This window comes from Symphalangus syndactylus, chromosome 23, assembly GCF_028878055.3.
Source record: "Symphalangus syndactylus isolate Jambi chromosome 23, NHGRI_mSymSyn1-v2.1_pri, whole genome shotgun sequence".
Classification (NCBI taxonomy): Eukaryota; Metazoa; Chordata; class Mammalia; order Primates; family Hylobatidae; genus Symphalangus; species Symphalangus syndactylus.
This window is the reverse complement of record NC_072445.2, coordinates 15990406-16012872: the sequence shown is the minus strand read 5'-3', so window position 1 is coordinate 16012872 and position 22467 is coordinate 15990406. Positions and strand designations below refer to the sequence as shown.

Here is a 22467-nt window from a genome sequence, read left to right as displayed (position 1 = left end):
TTTGCCCCTGGAGCCAGGCTTATGGCTGACTGCAATCCCCAGGACTCTCTTTCCAAATCCCCTGCTCAATTCCTAACCCTGCCCTCCTTAAATCCTTTCTATTGTTACTCACTTCAAGCTCTCATTTCTCTCTATGGATTCTTAATCCTCATTATTTTATTTATTTATTTTTATTTTATTTATTTATTTATTTATTTATTTATTTTGAGGCAGGGTGTCACTGTCACCCAGGCTGGAGTGCAGTGGCACAATCTCGGCTCACTGCAACCTCTGCCTCCCAGGTTCAGGCGATTCTTGTGCCTCAGCTTCCTGAGTAGCTGGGATTACAGGCACCCACCACCACGCCGAGCTAATTTTTGTATTTTTAGTAGAGATGGGGTTTCGGCGTGTTGGCCAGGCTGGTCTCAAACTCCTGACCTCAAGTGATCCGCCTACCTCGGCCTCCCAAAGCACTGGGATTACTGGGGTGAGCCACCGTGCCCGGCTGGATTTCTAATCCTCTTTAAAATGATATATTTATAACTCAGTAGCTCAGCGACATTTATTTATAGGGCAGGTCATGGGCAACTGACCCATATGAAAAGCCAATTGAATTTTAAATTCCTCAGCCAGAGGCTAAATCAAGTTATACTTCACTCATAAAGTTTCTTAACTTGGGCAGAGATACTGTCCTTTAATCAGTCTTCAATGCTGCTTAAATAATAAGCGTTAAGAGATGGACGGAGCCTGGCCAACATGGCAAAACCCCACCTCCACTAAAAATACAAAAATCAGCTGGGCATAGTTGTGCATGCTTGTAGTTCCAAGTGCTCAGGAGGCTGAGACACAAGAATTGCTTGAACCTGGAAGGTGGAGGTTGCAGTGAGCCGAGAGTGCGCCACTGCACTCCAGCCTAGGTGATAGAGCAAGACCCTGTCTCCCTGTCTAAAAGAAAAAGAGAAGGATGGGAATAATACTACCTTCACACCAAGCCAATTGAAATGCTGCTGTTACAGAGCCACGGGTGCTGACGGGCGTGTGTTATCTTAAAGTGTGTTGAGATGGGTAATTGGAAATTAATGGGCTAGATAATCTTCAAGGCTTCTTCCAGTTCTAAAATCCCATTATCATTTTTATCTCAACAAATACCTGCTAATCTAGACACTAAACAGAGTCAAAGAGGAATTGTCTTGTAAAATGAAGGAGTAATAGCTCACATTAATTCAGCATTGACCATGTGCCAAGGACCTTGCTCAGTTACTCAAGTATTTGAGTTTCCTGTACATGCCAAGCACTGTTCTAAATGCTGGAATTCTGGAATGTATATGGTGCAGTCCCTCTCTTCAAAGATCATAGACTCTAGTGAGAGAGACAGATAAGTAGAGAAAAAAAATAAGATAGTTTCAGATGCAATTAAGTACTGTGAAGAAAATAAAATGGGATAATGTCAGAATTACTTGAGTGGCTACCTGAGGGGGAGTTGGGAAAGTTCTCTCTGAGGAGGAGGCAGTGGTGTTAACATCTGGAGGAAGAAGCCGGGTGTGGTCGCTCATGCCTGTAATCCCATCACTTTGGTAGGCTGAGATGGGTGGATCATCTGATGTCTGGAGTTCGAGACCAACCTGGCCAACATGGTGAAACCCCATCTTTACTAAAAACACAAAACTTAGCCGGGCGTGGTGGCGGGTGCCTGTAGTCCCAGCTACTCGGGAGGCTGAGGCAGGAGAATCGCTTGAACCCGGGAGATGGAGGTTGCAGTGAGCTGAGGTCGTGCCATTGCACTCCAGCCTGGGCAACAAGAGCGAGACTCCCATCTAAAACAAACAAACAAAATATCTGGAGGAAAGGCAGTCCAAGTAGGAGGAACAATACATGCAAAGACACACTGATTCTAGAAGGAGTTTGGTGTGTTTGCGTGCAGAAGACCATGAAGACAGAAGTAGGCAGGGGCTAGATCGCGTAATGCATCATAGGCATGGGGAGGAGTGTGGATTCATTCTCAGCAAATGGAAAGCTAAAGGAGGGTTTGAGCAGGCGAGTGGCAGGATCTGCCGCATGCTACTGTGGCTGCTGGGTAAAAGAGGAGTGACGAGAGGGCAGGGAGACCAGTTAGGGATCTGCTGCGGTGGACCAGGTGAGATGATGCTGGTCTGGGCGAGAATGTCAGGAATGGAGGTGAGGAGAAGTGGTTTGATTTAGAATATAGTTTGCAGGAAAAGCTGATGAAATGACCTACTAGTAGACTGAAGTGAAATCTAAAGGAAAGAGCATTCAAGGATAATTCCTGGGTTTTCGCCTAAGCATAAATGGCAGTGCCATTACTGAGGTGGAGAAGCGATAAGGTGGGACTCGGGAAGGAAATCAGTAATTTGGTTTTGGCCTTGCTAAGTTTGCAATCTGAGTATAGATGTCCAGTAGGCAGTTGAATACATGCATCTGGAGTTCCTGGGAGAGGTCCAGGCTGAAGATATAAATTTGGAAGCTGCCAGCCTGTAAATGGTGTGTGATGGCATGAGAATGAATGAGATCATCTAGGGAGCGAGTGTGGGTAAACAAGGGAAGAGTACTGAAGACAAGCCTGGAAAGCTCCCAGCTTTTAGAGATTTGGTTAAAAGCACGAGGCGCTAGCAAAGAAAATGAGCAATGAGTGAGGCTGGAGTGAAATCAGAGGAATGTGGGTCCTTGAAACCTAGAGTGTTTGGAGAAAGAATTCAGTTTGGTGAACTGTGATGAATCTGTGGCAGGTTAGGTAAAAAAAAAAAAAAAAAAAAAAAAAAAAAGTAGATCATTGGTGACCACAATAAAAGCCATTTCTGTGGAGTGATGGGAATGAACATCCAGTTGGAGTAAGTTGAGGAGAGAATAAGAGATTTAAAAAGAGGATGCAAAATAGGTATGAGAATGTCCCAGTTATCTATTGCTACCTCAAAAAACACTTAACACTTAGTAGCTTAAAACAGTGACTCTGCAGGGATAGTGTCTGCTCCATGTAGTATTAGCTGGGGTAGCTCAGAAACTGGGGCTGGAGTCATCTGAAGGTTCATTCACCCTTTCCAGTGGTTGAGACTGGCTTTCAGCCAGAACCCCTGCATGTGCTCTGGGCTTCCTCACAACGTGGTGGCTGGGTTCCAAGGGCAAGTTCTGAGAAAGAGAGCCTGGTAGAAACCTATCACTTTTGATGACCTAGCCCTGGAAGTCACATTGTGTCATTTCTGCAGTTATCTGCAACAAGGCAGCCAGAAAGTTTCCTCCGGGTTGAAGAGAAAGATAATAGACTCCTCCCTTTGATGGGAGGAATGCGTGAAGCCAGAACTATTGTCCTGCCATTTTCTACCACAAGGGGCTTTGTTGTAAGGGGAGCAGAATTTAGGACAATAGCTGAACGAGGGATATTTACCCAGTAGGCACAGTGCCCAGGGCCCAATACTGTAAATCTCTTTTAAAACCAAAATAAAGGCCAAGCATGACGGCTCATGCCTATAATCCCAGCAGCTGGGAGGCCAAGGCAACAGGATCACTTGAACCCAGGAGTTCAAGACTGGGAAACAGTGAGACCTTGTCTCTACTAAATATCAAAAAATTAACCAAGCATGGTGGCGCACAACTGTAGTCCTAGATACTCAGGAGGCTGAGGCGGGAGGATTGATTGAGCCCAGGAGGTCGAGGCTATAGCGAGCCCTGATAGCACCAGTGCACTCCAGCCTGGGCAACAGAGACCCTGTCTCCGGATAAATAAATTAATTAATTAAAATAAAATCAGGCTGGGCGCGGTGGCTCACGCCTGTAATCCCAGCACTTTGGGAGGCCGAGGTGGGCGGATCACGAGGTCAGGAGATCGAGACCATCCTGGCGAACACGGTGAAACCCCATCTCTACTAAAAATACAAAAAAATTAGCTGGGCGAGGTGGCGGGCGCCTGTAGTCCCAGCTACTCGGGAGGCTGAGGCAGGAGAATGGCGTGAACCCCGGGGGGCGGAGCCTGCAGTGAGCCAAGATTGCACCATTGCACTCCAGCCTGGGCGACAGCAAGCCTCTGTCTCAAAAATAAATAAATAAAATAAAATAAAATAAAATCAGAGCCGGGAGCGGTGGCTCACGCCTGTAATCCCAGCACTTTGGGAGGCCAAAGTGGGTGGATCACTTGAGGTCAGGAGTTCAAGACCAGCCTGACCAACATGGTGAAACCCTGTCTCTACTACAAATAGAAAATTAGCCAGGCATGGTGGTGTACGCCTGTAATCCCAGCTACTCGGGAGGCTGAGGCAGGAGAATCACTTGAACCCGGGGGGGGGCAGAGGTTGCAGTGAGCCGAGATCATGTCATTGCACTCTAGCCTGGGCAACAAGCGAGACTTCGTCTCAAAATAAGAATAATAAAATAAAATCATAAAAAGAAACACCCAGTCTAGATTATGTTCCTTTTTATACCAGTGATAATTATTAATATTTACTTAATATTTTTTCAATATTTATATTATGACCCATGAAGGCAAAAACGTGTGGGGCCTGTGAATGTCATAATGTAGCCCTGAATGTGGGATCAAGGAAGGATTATTTGTCTTGTTTTAATAAAGGCAATATTACAGCACATCTGAATGCTGACGGGAATGATCCATTAGAGAGGGATGAGTGGAGGCTGCAGAAGAGAAAGGGAGTAACTGCGGGAATGAAGCTTTCGAGTAGGTAAAGGGAGATGTGATCTAGGAAACAAGTGGCGATGTTGACGGGGACAAGGGGAAGGGCACGCTGCTTCCACTGAGACCGGAAGGGTCAGAGGATATGGGCACAGATACAGAGAAGTTAGTAAACACTGGTGGGAAGATGAGTCACTGCCTCATCTGTCTCTGTGAAGTGTGCGACAGTGTGGGAGTGAGTGGAAGGTTTGAGGGCAGGAAGCGCTGTGGAATAGTCATCTCAGAGAGAGGGAGAGGGAATTCGGCAGGAAGAGTATGTAGTACGATTGTCTGGCATGATCTGAAGTGTGTGCAGCCAGCATGATCTATGATGTCCTCCAACGATGTCCAGGCTCCCCATTGTAGGCAACGTGTTACTGCATAGTTAGCGGACAGCCTTAACCAGGGCCAGGCCAAGTGAGGCGTTAGGAGGAGAGAGGGGCACAAAAGTCAAAATAAAGAGTATGCTGGGCCATAGAATGAAGATAAGGAGAGTGAGGAGATGAGCAAGATGACAGATGTTAAAAACGGATCAGCAGGTTGGAAGTCGCAATGAGATTAGTGACTTATTGGAGTGAAGGTATTAGAGTAACAGATGGAAGGGGTGGGGTGCTGATAAGAGAAGGCAGCGTTTGAATGTTTCAGAGGTAGTAGAGATTGGTGACAGCAAGTCCTAGGGTGATGGTCCTCAAACTTCAGTACGCATTGGAAGCACCTGGAGGGCTTGTTAAAACACAGACTCCTGGCCCCAGCTCGCAGTTCCTGATTCAGTAGGTCTGAGGTGGGGCCTGAGACTTTGCATTTCTAACAAGCTCCCAGATGCTGCACTTGTGGCTCAGGGACCACAAGTGAATGGAAGTACTAGGTAAGGTGGAAGAAGAGCTCTTTGGAACTAAAGAGATCAAGGACCAGGCCAGGCGAGGTGGCTCACACATGTGGGACCATGCCAGGTTGCCAGCAATTAGAGACTAAGGGGGCAGTGTGACCCCCCACACATCTCATTGGGGCCAGGCACAGTGGCTCATGCCTGTAATCCCAGCACTTTGGGAGGCCAAGGCGAGCAGATCATCTGAGGTCAGGAGTTCAAAACCAGCCTGGTCAACATGGTGAAACCCCATCTCTACTAAAAATACAAAAATTGGCCGGGCATGGTGGCAGGCACCTGTAATCCCAGTTACTAGGGAGGCTGAGACAGGAGAATCGCTTGAACCCAGGAGGCGGAGTTCACAGTGAGCCAAGAACGCACCACTGCACTCCAGCCAGGGTGAAAAGAGCAAAAACTCTGTTTCAAAAAAAAAAAAAAGAGGCCGGGCGCGGTGGCTCACGCCTGTAATCCCAGCACTTTGGGAGGCCGAGGCGGGCGGATCACAAGGTCAGGAGATCGAGACCATCCTGGCTAACACGGTGAAACCCCGTCTCTACTAAAAATACAAAAAATTAGCCGGGCGAGGTGGCAGGCGCCTGTAGTCCCAGCTACAAAGGGAGGCTGAGGCAGGAGAATGGCGTGAACCCCAGGGGGCGGAGCCTGCAGTGAGCCGAGATCGCGCCACTGCACTCCAGCCTGGGTGAAAGAGCGAGACTCCGTCTCAAAAAAAAAAAAGAGATCAAGGACCTTTGAGGCCAGTGTGTGGGATGGGCTGTTTATCCACTTGGAGGTCAAAGTCACTGAAATGACTGACATGATGCTTTGAGACAAGCAGGGAAGTCACCAGTGAATGATGGCAATGAGGAGAAGTAAATAGTGGCAAGGAGTCAGATGTGGCTTCAAAGGGACTGGCCTTTTTTAGGGAGAAAAAAATAAAAGGCCATTTGGAGGCAAGAGTGAGAAGTGAGGAGGACACTAGCCCTGTTATCTAGACCTTGAGGTGTGTGTGGGGGAGAAAAACCCACCACCACTTGAAAGGATGACAGAAGAAATCACATTTCTCCTTCAGAAATAGCAAGAAAGTTAAAAGAGCTTTCAGAGCTCATTGATGTCTGGAGGCAGAAAACAGTGAGAAAGGAGGTCAGCCCTGGAGATGTGCAAAACAATTCAGGCTGAACACCCAGTGAGGGATGGGTAGGTTAAGGACAGATTCACTGGAACTGCTGCCTCTGAAGTCTTCTAGAAAAATGAGTGTCACTGGGCGTGGTGGCTCATGCCTATAATCCTAGCACTTTGGGAGACTAAGGCGGGTGGATCACTTGGGGTCAGGAGTTTGAAACCAGCCTGGTCAACATGATGAAACCCCGTCTCTACTAAAAATACAAAAATTAGCTGGCTGTTGGGTGCATCAAACCAACATGGCACATGTATACCTATGTAACAAACCTGTATGTTGTGCACATGTACCCTAGAACTTAAAGTATAATTTAAAAAAAAAAGAAAAGAAAAAATAGCTGGGTGTTGTGCTGTGCACCTGTAATCCCAGCTGCTCGGGAGGCTGAGGCATGAGAATCACTTGAACCCAGAGGCAGAAGTTGCAGTGAGCCAAGATCGCACCACTGCACTCCAGCCTGGGCGAGAGAGCGAGACCCTGTCTCAAAAAATAAAAATTAAAAAAAAAAAAAAGGCAAAGAAAAAGAAAAATGTGTGTCCCAGGTCTTTTGATTTCTTGGAGGTGTCATTTTTATGTTACATTAAAATAAGCATGAGTATGTAATTGTTCAAAAGCAAATTTACGTGACCTATAATGTAAAAGAAAGAGCCTTCAAAGATATTTTAGGCCATGCTCCCAGATCCTTCTCACATGTTAGTATTTTGGAGGAAATGTGAAAAAAGCACTACCCCTAGGTCTTGTGTGAAGGGTTGGAGGGAGGGATTTGTAGTTTAAATCAGAAAGTGAAAAGCTCCCAAGATCAAAGGTGTAATCTGGAAAGCAGCCTCAGATCCTGCGTCAGGGACTGAGTTAGCCTGGGAAGAGAACTGCTCACCTAGAGCCCTTCCCATCATAGATTCTGCCTCTTTTCACTAGACCCTCTGAGGGGCGAGTCCCAGATCACCAGTGGATTCTGTTTTATGGCCTAGGACTTGATCTCACTTCCTCTCTGGACTTGAGTCTCCTGTCTCCAAGATGGGCCTCCCTGGAGCAATGTGGGGCCCAGCTAAAGAGATAGTGAGTGAGATGGGAGGATCCCAGCCTGGCACCCCGACTCTTTCTTCACTCTGCATCTCTCTGCTTACCTCTCAGTTTCTTCCCCTTCTACCTCTTCAGAGTCTACCGGGGCCAGCTTGGTTGCTTTGTTGGCAAGGCTAAGGGAAGGGGTGAGGCTGGAGGAGTTTAGGCTGGAGGTCAGAACTTCCTGGGGAATCTCCTTTTTTTTTTTTTTCAAGGGAGAGTCTCACTCTGTCCCCCAGGCTGGAGTGCAGTGGCGCGATCTCGGCTCACTGCGACCTCCGCCTCCCGGGTTCAAGCGATTCTCCTGCCTCAGCCTCCTGAATAGCTGGGATTACAGGTGCCCACCACCATGCCCAGCTAATTTTTTATATTTTTAGTAGAGACAGGATTTCACCATGTTGGCCAGGCTGGTCTCGAACTCCTGACCTTGTGATCCACGCACCTCGGCCTCCCAAAGTGCTGGGATTACAGGCATGAGCCACCACACCCGGGTGCCTGGGGAATCTTCTAATAGTCTTAGGGCAGCTTAGCTGGCCTGGACCCACCTCCCTTGCCACCTGCCCCCTGCACCGACCGATCATGTTCAGTCACCCAGGAGATGATGGAGAGACTGATCAGGCCTCCTGGAAAGGGAGGAAGAGGGCCCTAGTTGGAGAGATCCATCAGCAGAAGCCAGGGAAGAGACACAGACCCTTGCTCCCTGACATTCCTCAGGGCCAGCATGGGGCAGGAGTTTAGCTGGGAGGAGGCAGAGGCAGCTGGCGAGATAGATGTGGCGGAGCTCCAGGAGTGGTACAAGAAGTTCGTGATGGAGTGCCCCAGCGGCACACTCTTTATGCATGAGTTTAAGCGCTTCTTCAAGGTCACAGACGATGAGGAGGCCTCCCAGTATGTAGAGGGCATGTTCCGAGCCTTCGACAAGAATGGGGTAAGGCACCCTGAAGGGAAGGACCGGTGGCCAGTCCACCTGGCGCCTTCCTCCACGAGTGTCCTCAGAGAGAGCTCCCAGTTCCCCACTCCTTGGCTCTTTGCTCTTCTTTCCCCTCCATCTCTCTTTACCTTTTCTGTCTCACTCCCCAAACCCTTCTGTCTCTTCTCTTTGTTTTGTCCCTTTCCATCTTCTCTGTCTCTCCTTCCCTCCCTCCATCTCTTAGCTGTCGGCTGATGCTCCCTGTGTCCTCTTCTTGAGAGCTGAAGGGCGACTGGCAGACACTCCAGATCCTCTCTTTTTGTATTTTTGACCAAGACTCTGCAGCCCAGTGACTGGGTTTTCGCATCTGCCAGAGCCCCTGTCACTCTAAACACTAGGAGCAAAAGAGATGTTTCAAATGAGAGAAGGTATCTTAGCATGGGCTATGAGCTCCCTCTTGTTGGGGTTCTTCAAACTGAGACTGTTCAGATCCTCCCTGTCAAGAATGCTGGAAGAGGCTCCTGCATGTATTGGGAGACTGGGCGAATGACTGCAAAAGCCCCTTTCAGCTCTTCAGGTCCTGGAAGGTTTCATTAAATCATTCAGACTAGAGTTTCTCTAAGCCCCCATTGTCACTAGCAGCTAAGAAGATAACACATCTTGTAAATGCACCAGGGGATTGAATTTTAAATTTCAATTCAGTTAAAAACCCCTTGATTATTTAAGGTTATCCAGTTCAGTGCCCTGGCAATCCTGCAAACTGCTGGATTTGCCTCAAATACCAATGTAATCTGAAGAAAGCATCAGTACTCCACTCCTCAGTGTGTGGAGAACTTAGCTTTCTAAGCTGAATCACTGGGAATGCCACTTCAGGTCTCATCCTGTCGCTGGTACCAGTCAGTGCACGTCCCTACAGTGCCTGTCCCAGGACAGGAGGGTGAGGTCAGCATCTTCAATTCAACAGAACCTCCTCAGAGATGAACCCCATCGGCCACCCCACAGGGCACAGAGCCAGTTTCAGAGTTCTCAGCACTCCCCCTCTCTTAGGTCTCCTCTGAGTCAGCAGCAACCCTGGGTGGGAGGGGCAGACTTTTGTTATTCCAAATTAAATGATGAGAAAGCTGGGCAAAAGGGAATGAATCGATTTGCCCAAGGTCTTAAGTGCTCCTGCCTAGTAGGCAGGTTTTTTAAAGAGAGAAGATGAGTTTTTAAAATAATTGATGATTTTTTTTAAATGTCGTAAGAAAAGTAAACAAATATATCAGGTCATAAATAGTAAGACTCATTTAAGTCCATCAATCTTCCCCAAATTCATCTAAAAATCAATACAATCATGATTCAAGATCCAAAAGGGCTGATTAAGCCCTTAGGCATATGATTGTACTCCTTATACCTCATCTCTCCTTATAAATCAGCATACCATGTTCATCAATGTTTTTCCTTTTTGAATAACTTTAATTTTGCTACTATTCTAAATTTACAGAAGAGTTATAAGAATGATACAAGTAACTCCCATGTGCAATTTATCCAAATTTTTCCCTAGTTATTTACATTTTATATCATTTACTTTATCATTCTGCCTCTCTCTGTATACGTACATATATATAATGTATCCTATAAGTATAGATACATATACATGATACATAATTTATACATATGCATAATATATACATATACTTTTTCTAAGAGAAAGCTATAGATATCATGCCCGTTTATCCCTGAGTATTTCAGTGTGTATTTTCTTTTCTTTTTTGTTTTTGAGACAGGGTCTCGCTCTGTCACCCAGTGGCATGATCTCAGCTCTTTGCAGCCTCTGATTTCCCAGGCTCGAGGGATCCTCCCACCTCAACCTCTCAAGTAGCTGGGATTACAGGTGTGCACCACCATGCCTGCTAATTTTTGTATTATTTATTTATTTATTTCAGTAGAAACAGAGTCTCGCCATGTTGCCCAGGCTGGAGTGCAGTGGCACAATCTCAGCTCACTGCAATCTCCGCCTCCTGAGTTCAAGTGATTCTCATGCCTCATCCTCCCGAGTAGCTAGGATTACAGGTGCACACCCCCATGCCTGGCTAATTTTTGTATTTTTAGTGGAAACGGGGTTTCACCATGTTGACCAGGCTGGTGTCAAACTCCTGACCTGAAGTGATCCGCCCACCTCGGCCTCCCAGAGTGCTGGGATTACAGGCATGAGCCACTGCACCCGGTCAGCTTTCTTTCTTTTTTCCTTTTTCGTTTTTTGAGATGGAGTCTTGCTCTGTCGCCCTGGCTGTAGTGCAGTGGTGTGATCTTGGCTCACTGCAACCTCCACCTCCCAGGTTCAAGCGATTCTCCTGCCTCAGCCTCCCCGGTAGCTGGGATTACAGGCGAGCGCCACCACCCCCAGCTAATTTTTGTATTTTTAGTAGAGACGGGGTTTCACCATGTTGGCCATGATTGTCTCCATCTCTTGACTTCATGATCCGCCCGCCTCGGTCACCCAAAGTGTTGGGATTACAGGCATGAGCCACCGTGCCCGGCCTTCCTTTTTCTTTTTTTTTTTTCTTTTTTTTTGTATGATCACACATTGCATTTACTTGTTGTATCTCCTTAGTCTTCTTTAACTTGGAACCTTTAATCTCAGCTTTCCTATTTGACTGTGATATTTTTGAAGACTGCAGCTGAGTTATGTTGTAGGACACCCCACAATTGGTGTTTGTCTAAATTGGCAGAATTGCCACTGATGTGATGTTGTATCCTCGGTGCATCATATCATCAGGTATAAGATGTCAGTTTGTCCTATCACTGGCGTAGTTAACTTTGATCACTTGGTTAAAGTGGTATCTGCCATGTTTCAACATTGTAAAGTTACTATTTTTTTTCTTTGTGATTAATAAGCGTCTTGTAGGGCTATACCTTGAGACTAAGTAAATATCCTATTGTTCAGTCAAATTTTCTACTGGCTTTGGCATCTGTTGATAATTTTCTAACCCCATCACCCCTTCTCTATTTATTAGTTGACATTCCACTGTAAGGAAGAGCCTCCCTAGAGAGTGTTTTTAAGTTCCTCTCTCAGGGACTGAGCCTTCTTTCCCACTTAGTCTTTGTCTCCAAACCTACACGTGACTCCATTCCCCCTTATATCAATGAGTGTCATTTCGGAACAATCGGTCTGAGATTTCTAAAGCAAATCAAATCAAAAGAGTTTATAGATCTGGTTCACACGTGAAAATCTGAGGTGATGGAAACTGGTTTGGTGGAGACAAAGAGGTAGGAACACCTCATCTCTGCCACTCTCCCTTGCAACTCTGGTGGTTGCCCTATGACCGCCTGGAATGGAAGAAAGGGGAGGGTGAAGATCAAATGTCATTTAGGATTCTTATATAACATGCACTGAAGTCAGGGCTGGTGCACAAATGTGGCCAATTCAAGGAGAAACAGGGCAGATAATCCCACAGAGCCGGTGACACGCCCACCCTATTCCTGAGTAGACAGAGCCATTTCCATCACTCTCAGGCCTCTGTGGGTAATTGGAGCTGACAAGGTCCCATGCATCGCAGATGAGATTAGTCCCAGCTGGACATTTCCCAGAAATGGTCCTGGGGTTTCCAGTAACCTCTCAGATGAGATCACTTGTCTAGAGATCACCCTGGAATATGTCTCATATAAGGCAAGGAGTCATGGAAACTGAATCATGTTGAGAGAGGATGTTGTAGGAACAGAAGGCTCTGGACAAAGAATGAGGAAGACTCTGGAGATCTAGTTAGTGGGGATTTGTGAGTGGTTTCAGGTTTTGTTTTTGTTTTTCTTCTCTTGGCACCCCCAAGCACTAGGCTCATTTGCTGGACAGAAATAGATCTTAAGTGGAGACTGGGGCCGGGCGCGGTGGCTTACGCCTGTAATCCCAGCACTTTGGGAGGCCAAGACAGGCGGATCACAAGGTCAGGAGATCGAGACCATCCTGGCTAACACGTGAAACCCCGTCTCTACTAAAAATACAAAAAATTAGCCGGGCGCAGTGGCGGGCACCTGTAGTCCCAGCTACTTGGGAGGCTGAGGCAGGAGAATGGCGTTAACCCGGGAGGCGGAGCTTGCAGTGAGTCGAGATCACGCCACTGCACTCCAGCCTGGGCGATAGAGCGAGACTCTGTCTCAAAAAAAAAAAAAAAAAAGTGGAGACTGCAAGTTTTTCCGACTTGATGAACTGGAAGAGATGCATGCCTGGAAAAGCTCTGCCACTTGCTGGCTGGGTGGCCTGGGAACCTCTGGGTCTCAGGCTCCTCATCCATAAAATGGGGATAATAACTCATTCTCATTAAATAAGAAACACAAGATTGATTTGTGGTAAGCTTAATAAATAACAACTACTCGAGAAAATAGCCTATTAAAGAGCTGACAACCACTGCTAAGTGTCTACCCTAAAAAAAAAATATCAGAGATGTAAGAAAAGGTATACATACAAAAAAAAAGTTCATTGTGTAATGGAAAATATTAGAAATATGTTCAACAAAGGGAATGTTCAGTACCCCATCCCCAGCAAAAAAAAAAAATGGAAGTTGACATTTTAAATAATTTTTAAAGACATGAGAAAATGTTACATGAAAATGAAGGAAACAAAATTTTAAATATAATCTGACCTCAATTAGGTAAGTATATGACAGGGAGTACAGAGACCATATATTTATAGGAATTATATAAAAGATATGAATAGAACACTTCGGGTACTAAGGTAAGCTCGTTTTGTTTTCTTCTTAGTTTTTCCTTAGGCTTCTTGCTGTTTCCCTCTTTTTCTGCCATTTTCTTCTGTTGCTCAAAACTTGTTCACCCAGGCACCCCTTGATCTGGGGCTGGGGCTCCTGAGTGGCCTGACCCAGTGGGACAGAAGTGCTCTGCTCTGGGCCATCAGTGTCATTTCTGATAACAAAGTCATGTGAATGACAGGCACTCCTGGAGGATCTGATGGCTCAGATTTTTTATTTGGAGAATGGAGGTCCCAACCCTGGAATAAGTGAGCACCTGTAAGTGAGACACTGGCACAGCTAACCCACTGCAGCCACCAACAGCGGCGGCAGCAGCAGCCTGTCACCCCAAACACATTTGGAGAAGAAAGCAAGAATATATCCTCTTTTATTTACTGCTTTAGAAATCATTATTGCTGCTGCATTTCTATTACAAGAAGGTTCTGTTGTTTCCTGGTGAGAGTCACCTTAGAAGTAGACTGTGCCTCTCCCCCTTCCTCTGCCCAATTAGCACCTGAGCTCTGCGCTCCCCCACCCTTCCTGGATGGGCTGGAGGCACAGGCCTGTTGTTCGGTGTAATGTCCACTGGGACCTAGAAGTGGGTAGGGCTGGAGCCACTGCCTGTCCGCCTCTCTCTGACTTGGGGTGAATGAGAATGCAGAGGAAAATTTCAACATGGCCTCTGCTTTCTAACTCCTTCAAAACTGTCTTAGTCCCAAATTCAGATCAAGCCCATCATTGACTCATTGATTCATGAATATCTATTGGCTTCCAACTCTGGCCGTAAGTGGCACTGTGCTAGGCATGGAGGAGAAACCCAAGCAATGTCAACCCCTCTCTTTTCCCCAGGAGCATATAACGTGGTTAGAAAACGAGACAAATCTAGGAAACAGTTAAGTGACAATGCCAGAGAAAGTCCTGAGCTGTGTAGAATAGACAGTAGATGCTGTGGATGTTAGAATGGGGAGGGAGAGAGCACTATGGCTGAAGAGGTCAGAGAATGAAGGCTTCCTGGAGGAGGGGACCCTTGAGCTCAACCTTGAAGGTTGGGTAGGCTTGGGTGGTCATAGAAAATGAGAAGAGAGAATGTTCTCTAGGCTGGGTGTGGTGGCTCATGCCTGTAATCCAAACACTTTGGGAGGCCAAGAAGGGAGGATCACTTGAGCCCAAGAGTTTGAGACCAGCCTGGGTAACATAGTGAGACCCTGTTTCTAAAAATAAATAGACAGATGACAGATAGATAGATAGATAGATAGATAGATAGATAGATAGATAATAGATGATACAGATGATAGATATAGATGATGATGATGATAGATAGATAGATAGATAGATAGATGATAGATGATACAGATGATAGATATAGATGATGATGATAGATAGATAGATAGATAGATAGATAGATAGATAGATGATAGATAGATGATAGATAGATAGATAGATGATAGATAGATAGATAATAGAATGTTCTCTACCCCAAGGGTGGAGAAAGGCTTGAGCAAAGATGTAGAGGCCACATGGATTAAAATGAGGAAGAGAAGCCCTGTGTTTGCAGGGATGAATGGCCTATGCTCTGGAGAGGTGGGCTGTGCCCTCAGCAGCATCCACATCTAATGCAGGACAACACCATCGACTTCCTGGAGTATGTGGCGGCCCTGAATCTCGTGCTGAGGGGCACCCTGGAGCACAAGCTGAAGTGGACCTTCAAGATCTATGATAAGGACGGCAATGGCTGCATCGACCGCCTGGAGCTACTCAACATTGTGGAGGTTAGTGTCTCTGCCCATTGGCCAGCAGCCTGGCACTTGAGCACTGCTGGAGCTCTGAGGGTTGGCCACAAGTGGCCAGCGGGCACTGAAGAAGAGACCTTGAAATCATTCTGAGTGTGTTTCCTGTGCTCTCATTCTGAGTGTGTAATTTCTAGTGGAATTAAGCTAGAAATCAATCACAAAGAGATTATTAGAAAATCCCCATCTGTTTGGAAATTAGGCAGCAGACTTCACATACTCCATTGATCAAAGAAATACTCTCCCTCTCTCCCTCTCTCTCTCTCTCTCACACACACACACACACACACACACACACACGACAAGTATCTTAAATTGAAAAATAATGCAAGCATGACATACTACAACTTGTGGAATGCAGCTAAAGCTGAACCTGCAGAAAAATTTATAGATTTAAAATGTACATATTAGAAAATAGACTTAAAATGCATATATTAGGAAATAGAGGCTGGGTGCAGTGGCTCATTCCTGTAATCCCAGCACTTTGGGAGGCTGAGGTGGGAGGATTGCTTGAGCCCAGGTGTTGAAGAACCACCTAGAAAACAAAGCGAGACCCCATCTCTACAAAAAAATTAAAAATTAGCCAGGCTTAGAGGTACATGCCTGTAGTCCTAGCTACTTGGGAGACTAAGGTAAGGTGGGAGGATTGCTTGAGCCAGGAGTTGGAGGCTGCAGTAAGCTATGATCGTGCCACTGCATTCCAGCTGGAGCAACAAAGTAAGACCCTGTCTCAGAAAAAAAAAAAAAAAGAAAGAAAAGAAAATATATCTTAGGAAATAATTAGAAAATGCATACTATATTAGAAAATAAGACTTTATATATTAGAAAATCAATGATCTAAGAAGCCATCTCAGGAAATTAGAAAAAAGGAAGAGTAAATTAAGACCAGGCGCAGGGACTGACACATGTAATCCCAGCATTTTGGGAGGCTGAGGTGAGTGGATCACTTGAGCCCAGGAGTTCAAGACCAGCCTGGGCAACATAGTAAGACCCCATCTCTACAAAAAATACAAAAAAATTAGCTGGACGTGGTGGTATGCACCTGTGGTCTCAGCTACTCCAAAGGCTGAGGGGGAGGATTGCCTGCGCCTGGGAGGTCGAGGCTGCAATGAGCTGTGATTGTGCCACCGCACTCCACCCTGAGCAACAGAGTGAAACCTTTTCTAAAAAAAAAAAAAAAAATGTAAAATAAACCCTTGGCCAGGCACGGTAGTGGCTCACGCCTGTAATCTCAGCACTTTGGGAGGCCGAGGCGGGAAGATCACAAGGTCAGGAGATCGAGACCATTCTGGCTAACATGGTGAAACCCCGTCTCTACTAAAAATACAAAAAATTAGCTGGGCGTCGTGGTGGGCGCCTGTAGTCCCAGCTACTCAGGAGGCTAAGGCAGGAGAATCGCTTGAACCCGGGAGGCGGACCTTGTAGTGAGCCGAGATTGCACCACTGCACTCCAGCCTGGTGACAGAGCAAGACTCCGTCTCAAAAAAATAAAATAAATCCGAAGATAGTAGAAGAAAGAAAATAAATAGCAGAAATCAATAAAATAGAAAACACAAATGCATGAGGAAAAGTCAAGAAGATCAGAAGTTATTTCTTTTAAAAGACTAACAATCACTCTCTATTAGCAAGAATGATTAAGGAAGAAAAGAAGTGCTTAGTACATCCCAGACTCTGGCGTGTTTCCTGCGTTAGCCAGACCTGTGCTATGAGGCAGGCATCGTTAGCCCTATTTCACAGAACAAGAAGCTGCTTCATAGAGATTCTGTAATCGGCACCTGGAAGTGCCTGGATTTAACCCCTCAGTCTCCCAAGACACGTCAATGAGGCCTATTTTGTGCTGGGCACTGGGCTGAGCAGTGAGGCCATAGAGGTGCATAAGACACAGCTTCTGTCCTCAGGGAGCACCAGCCTGGGAGCTAAGGAGAACCGTCATATGTGTCCATCTCTTCTGCATTTACATGGTGCTTGCTTTCTTTCTTTTTTTTTTTTTTTTTGAGACAGAGTCTTGCTCTGTTGTCCAGGCTGGAATTCAGCGGTGCAATCTCAGCTCACTGCAACCTCTACCTCCCAGGTTCAAGCGATTCTCCTGCCTCAGCCTCCTGAGTAGCTTGGATTACAGGCGCCCGCCACCTTACCTGGCTAATTTTTGTATTTTTAGTAGAGACAGGATTTCACCATGTTGGCCAGGCTGGTCTTGAACTCCTGACCTCAAATGATCCACCCGCCTCGGCCTCCCAAAGTGCTGGGGTTACAGGCATGAGCCACAGTGCCCAGCCTACATGGTGCTTTCACAAACATAGTCTCACTGGGAGAGGAAACAGGGCAAAGGAGAAACCTGGGTTTTTCCCTCCAGTCCATGAGGAAGGAACATGTGTATCCCCATCATTCTGTTTTACACATATACAGACACACATATATAGATACACTGAATTTTCTTCTCTGCATCTCTATTAATTCCTGTGTAGAATGCGATTTAGACTGTCATGGTGACTTAAACCTCTCTCATTAGAGGTTTTGGATTTGGGCTTTGCAGCTCTCAGTGGAAATGCAAATGGTGTTGGGGTCAGGTAGGGTGTGAGGCCAGAAACTCAGCTGGAATTAGGCCAGTGGGATTCTGAGAGCATCGCCTTAGGACAGGTCTGTTTTGATCTGGATCCAGATTATGTGGTCCTAAGACGCACAGCCTGGGAAGCCAGCACTGGGGAAGTGGTGCTGAGGTATGTGGGTCACTGGGGTGAGGGCGGAGCTTGCAGGGTCTCCCGTCAATGCAGCTGAGTTTTCTTTGGCAGGGAATTTACCAGCTGAAGAAAGCCTGCCGGCGAGAGCTACAAACTGAGCAAGGCCAGCTGCTCACACCCGAGGAGGTCGTGGACAGGATCTTCCTCCTGGTGGATGAGAATGGAGATGGTAAGAGGGGCAGAGATGGGGGGAGTGCTGTCCACTCTGCATCACCGCCACTTTCTGGCTGCACGTCCTTGGGCAAGGCCCTCCATGTTCCAACCCTGGCGTCCTCATCTGTGAGAAGGCTGTGGAGAAGATGACATGAACTAACAAAGGGACTCATGAGCACGTGTTTGTAGGAGTGACTAAAAGTCCTACAGGAGTTGCTGATGGAGGCCAGGCACGCAGAATAGAAAGAATAGGAACTCTGGAGTCAGGCAGGGAGTGATATATTGAGCTTCTCATCCTGATCTCAATTTCCTCATCTGGAAAATGGGGATAATAATAGTGGTTGAGAGGAATGAACAGGATAATGTGTTTAAGAGCAGGCATAGGGTAGACCTCCATTCAGGCTGCTTGGGCTCTCCTCCCTGTAGCCCAGTGCCCAGCCCCAGGGCTGTGTGGGGAGAGAGCTGGCTTGGAATACACACACGAGCCCTCCAGGTCTCTCAGCTCCACCCAGCATTTTCATGGTACCGTGCGCAAAAGTAAAACTTCAGTTTGTCAGCAAAGAAAGCCCCTTAAAGGTGGCAGGAGACTCCTGGAGATTCAGACACCTGACAAGCCGCAAGCTTGGGGTCTGAGACTGCAGGATAGTTGGCATAAGAGGTGTAGGCGCATCCTGGGAGCGAGGTCTCTCCTTCTGCCCCCAGACCCAGGTCTCCCCTTCTTCTGCATGACTGCCTCTCCTCCCCCTTGCTCAGGCCAGCTGTCTCTGAACGAGTTTGTTGAAGGTGCCCGTCGGGACAAGTGGGTGATGAAGATGCTGCAGATGGACATGAATCCCAGCAGCTGGCTCGCTCAGCAGAGACGGAAAAGTGCCATGTTCTGAGGGGTCTGGGGCCGCTCCACGACTCCAGGTTCACCCAGGTTTCCAGGATAGTGGGAGCGTCCCTGGCTTAGCCTGCTCGTGCCCACTCTTCCCCTGGTGTGGACTTCCTGGCACCCCCTGTGCAGGACTGAGTGGGGATAGGGAAGGGCTGCTGGGTTTGAAGTGGCCAACAGGGCGTAGTCCATTTTGGAGGATTCCTTGGGATGGTGAAGGGAATTCAGTTACTTTTCCCATTCAGCCGCTCCTGGGAGGACTATGCCTTGGCTGGGTGGTCGTGGAGCTCCCACGGTTTCTAGGTGTTCTCAGTTGGAAACAAGAGCCAACTGAGGGGTGAGGGTCCCACAGACCAAATCAGAAATGAGAACACAAAGACTGGTAGGAGGCAGGGGTGGGAGGGTGTTGAGACTGAAGAAAAGGCAGGAGTTTTGGGGGGCAGGGGGCAACAATAATTCTATAACTTCCAGGATGCTGAGGGGCGTTCATGGGGAGGACCCTGGCCTCCTTCTCCCCAAGGCATCCTCACCAGGGGTGTCAACAGGAAAATGGTAGCAAATACACTGCAGGCTGTGGTCTTTCTGCCTTTGGAAGGGTCGGCTGTGCTTAAAGGGGCTGTTTCGGCTCTGCCTGGGTGCTGCTCCGGGACCCCCTGCCGCCAACCCACCAGTCCCCCAACAATCCTCCCTTTCCATCCACATCCCCCAGAATGGACCTTCCACAACTCCCAGCCATAATCTGAATGTTTCTCTTTAAAGGATGGAGAAAACTTCTCTCTGTCTCTGGCAAGAATCGGGGGACTGTTGACTGGGGTTCTGGGCTGGGATTTGCTTCTAACTGCTGTGTGACCCAAGACAGCCACTTCTCCTCCCTAACCTCGGTTATGTCTCGGCGGCACAGTGAGCACGTCAGACTAGGCGAACAGTTTTGGATTACTGTGTTTTTAGATGTGGAATTATTTTTTGTTATATAAACTCTTATGTGTAACCCCAATATAGAAACTTCATTAAAAGGGAGTCTCTCTGGTTGAAAGGGGGGCTGAGTACCCTCTGGAACTGGAGGCACCTCTGAAAAAAGCAAACTGAAAGCCAGTGCCCTGGGTCACTGTTACTCCTATAAGACAGTTTAAAGTGAGACCTGGAAAAACATTTGCTTTACCTTGAATAGATAGGTTTTTATGTTGGTGTATAAGAAATAAAACTAACCTATTAAACCTGCGACTTTATAGATGTGTTATTTCACATGATATTCATATAAAATTTCCTTTAGACATCAATTTTAGGTAAAAAATAATTGATGAGAAAAATATTGCCCAGGCACAGCCACTCACACCTCTAATCCCAGGACTTTGGGAGGCCGAGGCGGGTGGCTCACCTGAGGTTAGGAGTTCAAGAGCAGCCTGACCAACATGGTGAAACCCCGTCTCTACTAAAAATACAAAAAAAAAAAAAAAAAAAAAAAAATTAACTGGGCACGGTGGCAGGCGCCTGTAATCCTAGCTCCTTGGGAGGCAGAGGCAGGAAAATCACTTGAACCCGGGAGCTGGAGGTTGCAGTGAGCCAAAATCATGCCATTGCACTCCAACCTAGGTAACAAGTATGAAATTCCGTCAAAAAAAGAGAAAGAAAGAGAGAAAGAGAAGAAAGAAAGAGAAAGAGAGAGGAAGGAAGGAAGGAAGGAAGCCAGGAGGCTAGGTGCGGTGGCTCATGCCTATAATCCCAGCACTTTGGGAGGACGAGGCAGGCGGATCACCTGCGGTCGGGAGTTTGAGACCAGCCTGACCAACTTGGTGAAACCCCGTCTCTACTAAAGCTACAAAATGAGCCGGGTGTGGTGGCATGTGCCTATAATCCCAGCTACTGGGAAGGATGAGGCAGGAGAATCTCTTGAACCCAGGAGGCAGAGGTAGCAGTGAGCCAAGATCGTGCCATTGCACTCCAGCTTGGGCAACAAGAGTGAAACTCCATCTCAAATATATATATATATATTATATATATATATACATGTATATATATACGTGTATATATATACATGTATATATATACGTGTATATATATACATCCAGGTGGGACACAGATATGCCCCAAATCATGAAGAAGATATGTGAATGACATCGAGGGATGTCCTAATTACATGCAGACACCTTCCCAACTCTGACCTTCAGGGTTTCCCGACAGGCAGCCAGCCAAAGGAGCAGAAATGTCAACTCCTTTTTTCTTCCTGGCTGCGCACAGCACCAACCTCTACCTTCCCTCCATGTCTGTCGCTCAGTCCCTGGCTGACTTCCTTGTCTGGGGAGGTCCAAGTGATGGACAGGACATGAGCAAAATGCACCCCCTCATCCGCCTAGTGGGGCACTCTCTGACTTGGTATTTTACTTATTTTTCCCCTCATTTTCTCCCTCCCACTCCTGAATGTATTTATTTATTTATTTATTGGAGACAGGATCTGGCTCTGTCACCCAGGCTGGAGTGCAGTGGTGCAATCTCGGCTCACTGCAACCTCTGCCTCCTAGGCTCAAGCGATCCTCCCACCTCAGCCTCCTGAGTAGCTGGGACCACAGGTGCACACCACCATGCCCTGCTACTTTTTCTATTTTTTGTAGAGACAGGGTTTCACCGTGTTGGGCAGGCTGGTCACGAATTTCTGAGCTCAAGTGATCCACCTACCTCAGCACCCATCCCAAAGTGCTGGGATTATAGGCATAAGCCACTACACCTGGCTTCCATTCCTGAATTTTCGTTTATTCCCCACACCTCCCCCACACCCAGCTGAAGTGAAGACTCAAAGCCCAGAAGAAAGAGCATCTTTGAAAAAATGGTCACAACTTCTCCAGCCTGTGTGTTTCCCCAGGTTCCTGTAGCAACCAGGGACAGAGCCAAGAAAACCTGCCTTGGACAGGTAGATCTCTGAGTTGGGTATTCTTTTTTTTTGAGACAGAGTCTTGCTCTGTCGCCCAGGCTGGGGTTCAGTGGCGCGATCTCAGCTCACTGCAAGCTCCACCTCCCGGGTTCACGCCATTCTCCTGCCTCAGCCTCCCGAGCAGCTGGGACCACAGGTGCCCACCACCACGCCTGGCTAATTTTTTATATTTTTAGTAGAGACGGAGTTTCACCGTGTTAGCCAGGATGGTCTCAAACTCCTGACCTCGTGATCTGCCCACCTCGGCCTCCCAAAGTGCTGGGATTACAGGTGGCGTGAGCCACCGCGCCCGGCCTGAGTTGGGATTACAGGCATGAGCCACGGTGCCTGGCCTGAGTTGGGTATTCTTAAAGTTCAGACGTGCAAAGATGCGGATGGGGCCCACCTGTAACAGACTGTCCCACTTCCCAACTGGTGTCACTGCAGCAAGAGGGATTTAGGTTAGACCAGGGATAGATTATTTGCGATGAGCGATGAGTCGCAGATCTGTGGGGAGCCATGGAGCACCACATGTCACCAAGGAGGGGAAGTATGAGGGACTTGCGCAGGCTCTTCTGAAAAAGTATGGATTTCTTCTCGAGAAATGAGGATTTTATGCAGAACCACCCACCCTCT

The 22467-nt window shown here is 47.2% G+C and overlaps 1 protein-coding gene across 1 annotated transcript; it reads left to right on the top strand.

Annotated features, from left to right (window-relative positions):
• The first annotated feature begins 6075 nt into the window (after nt 1-6075).
• GUCA1B (guanylate cyclase activator 1B) lies at nt 6076-20143 on the top strand. The gene is made up of 4 exons (XM_055263727.2): nt 6076-8677; nt 14997-15146; nt 17954-18071; nt 18809-20143. Exons 1-4 carry the CDS (start codon nt 8471-8473, stop codon nt 18934-18936), a joined length of 603 nt encoding a protein of 200 aa, XP_055119702.1. The 5' UTR covers nt 6076-8470; the 3' UTR covers nt 18937-20143.
• The last annotated feature ends 2324 nt before the right edge of the window (nt 20144-22467 follow it).

Excerpts from the sequence above, each read along its gene's own strand:
- GUCA1B (XM_055263727.2), top strand. The coding sequence starts at position 8,471 with ATGGGGCAGGAGTTTAGCTGGGAGGAGGCAGAGGCAGCTGGCGAGATA. Across the intron at positions 15,147-17,953 it reads AGCTACTCAACATTGTGGAG|GGAATTTACCAGCTGAAGAA; the intron begins GTTAGTGTCTCT and ends TTTCTTTGGCAG. Across the intron at positions 18,072-18,808 it reads GGTGGATGAGAATGGAGATG|GCCAGCTGTCTCTGAACGAG; the intron begins GTAAGAGGGGCA and ends CCCCTTGCTCAG.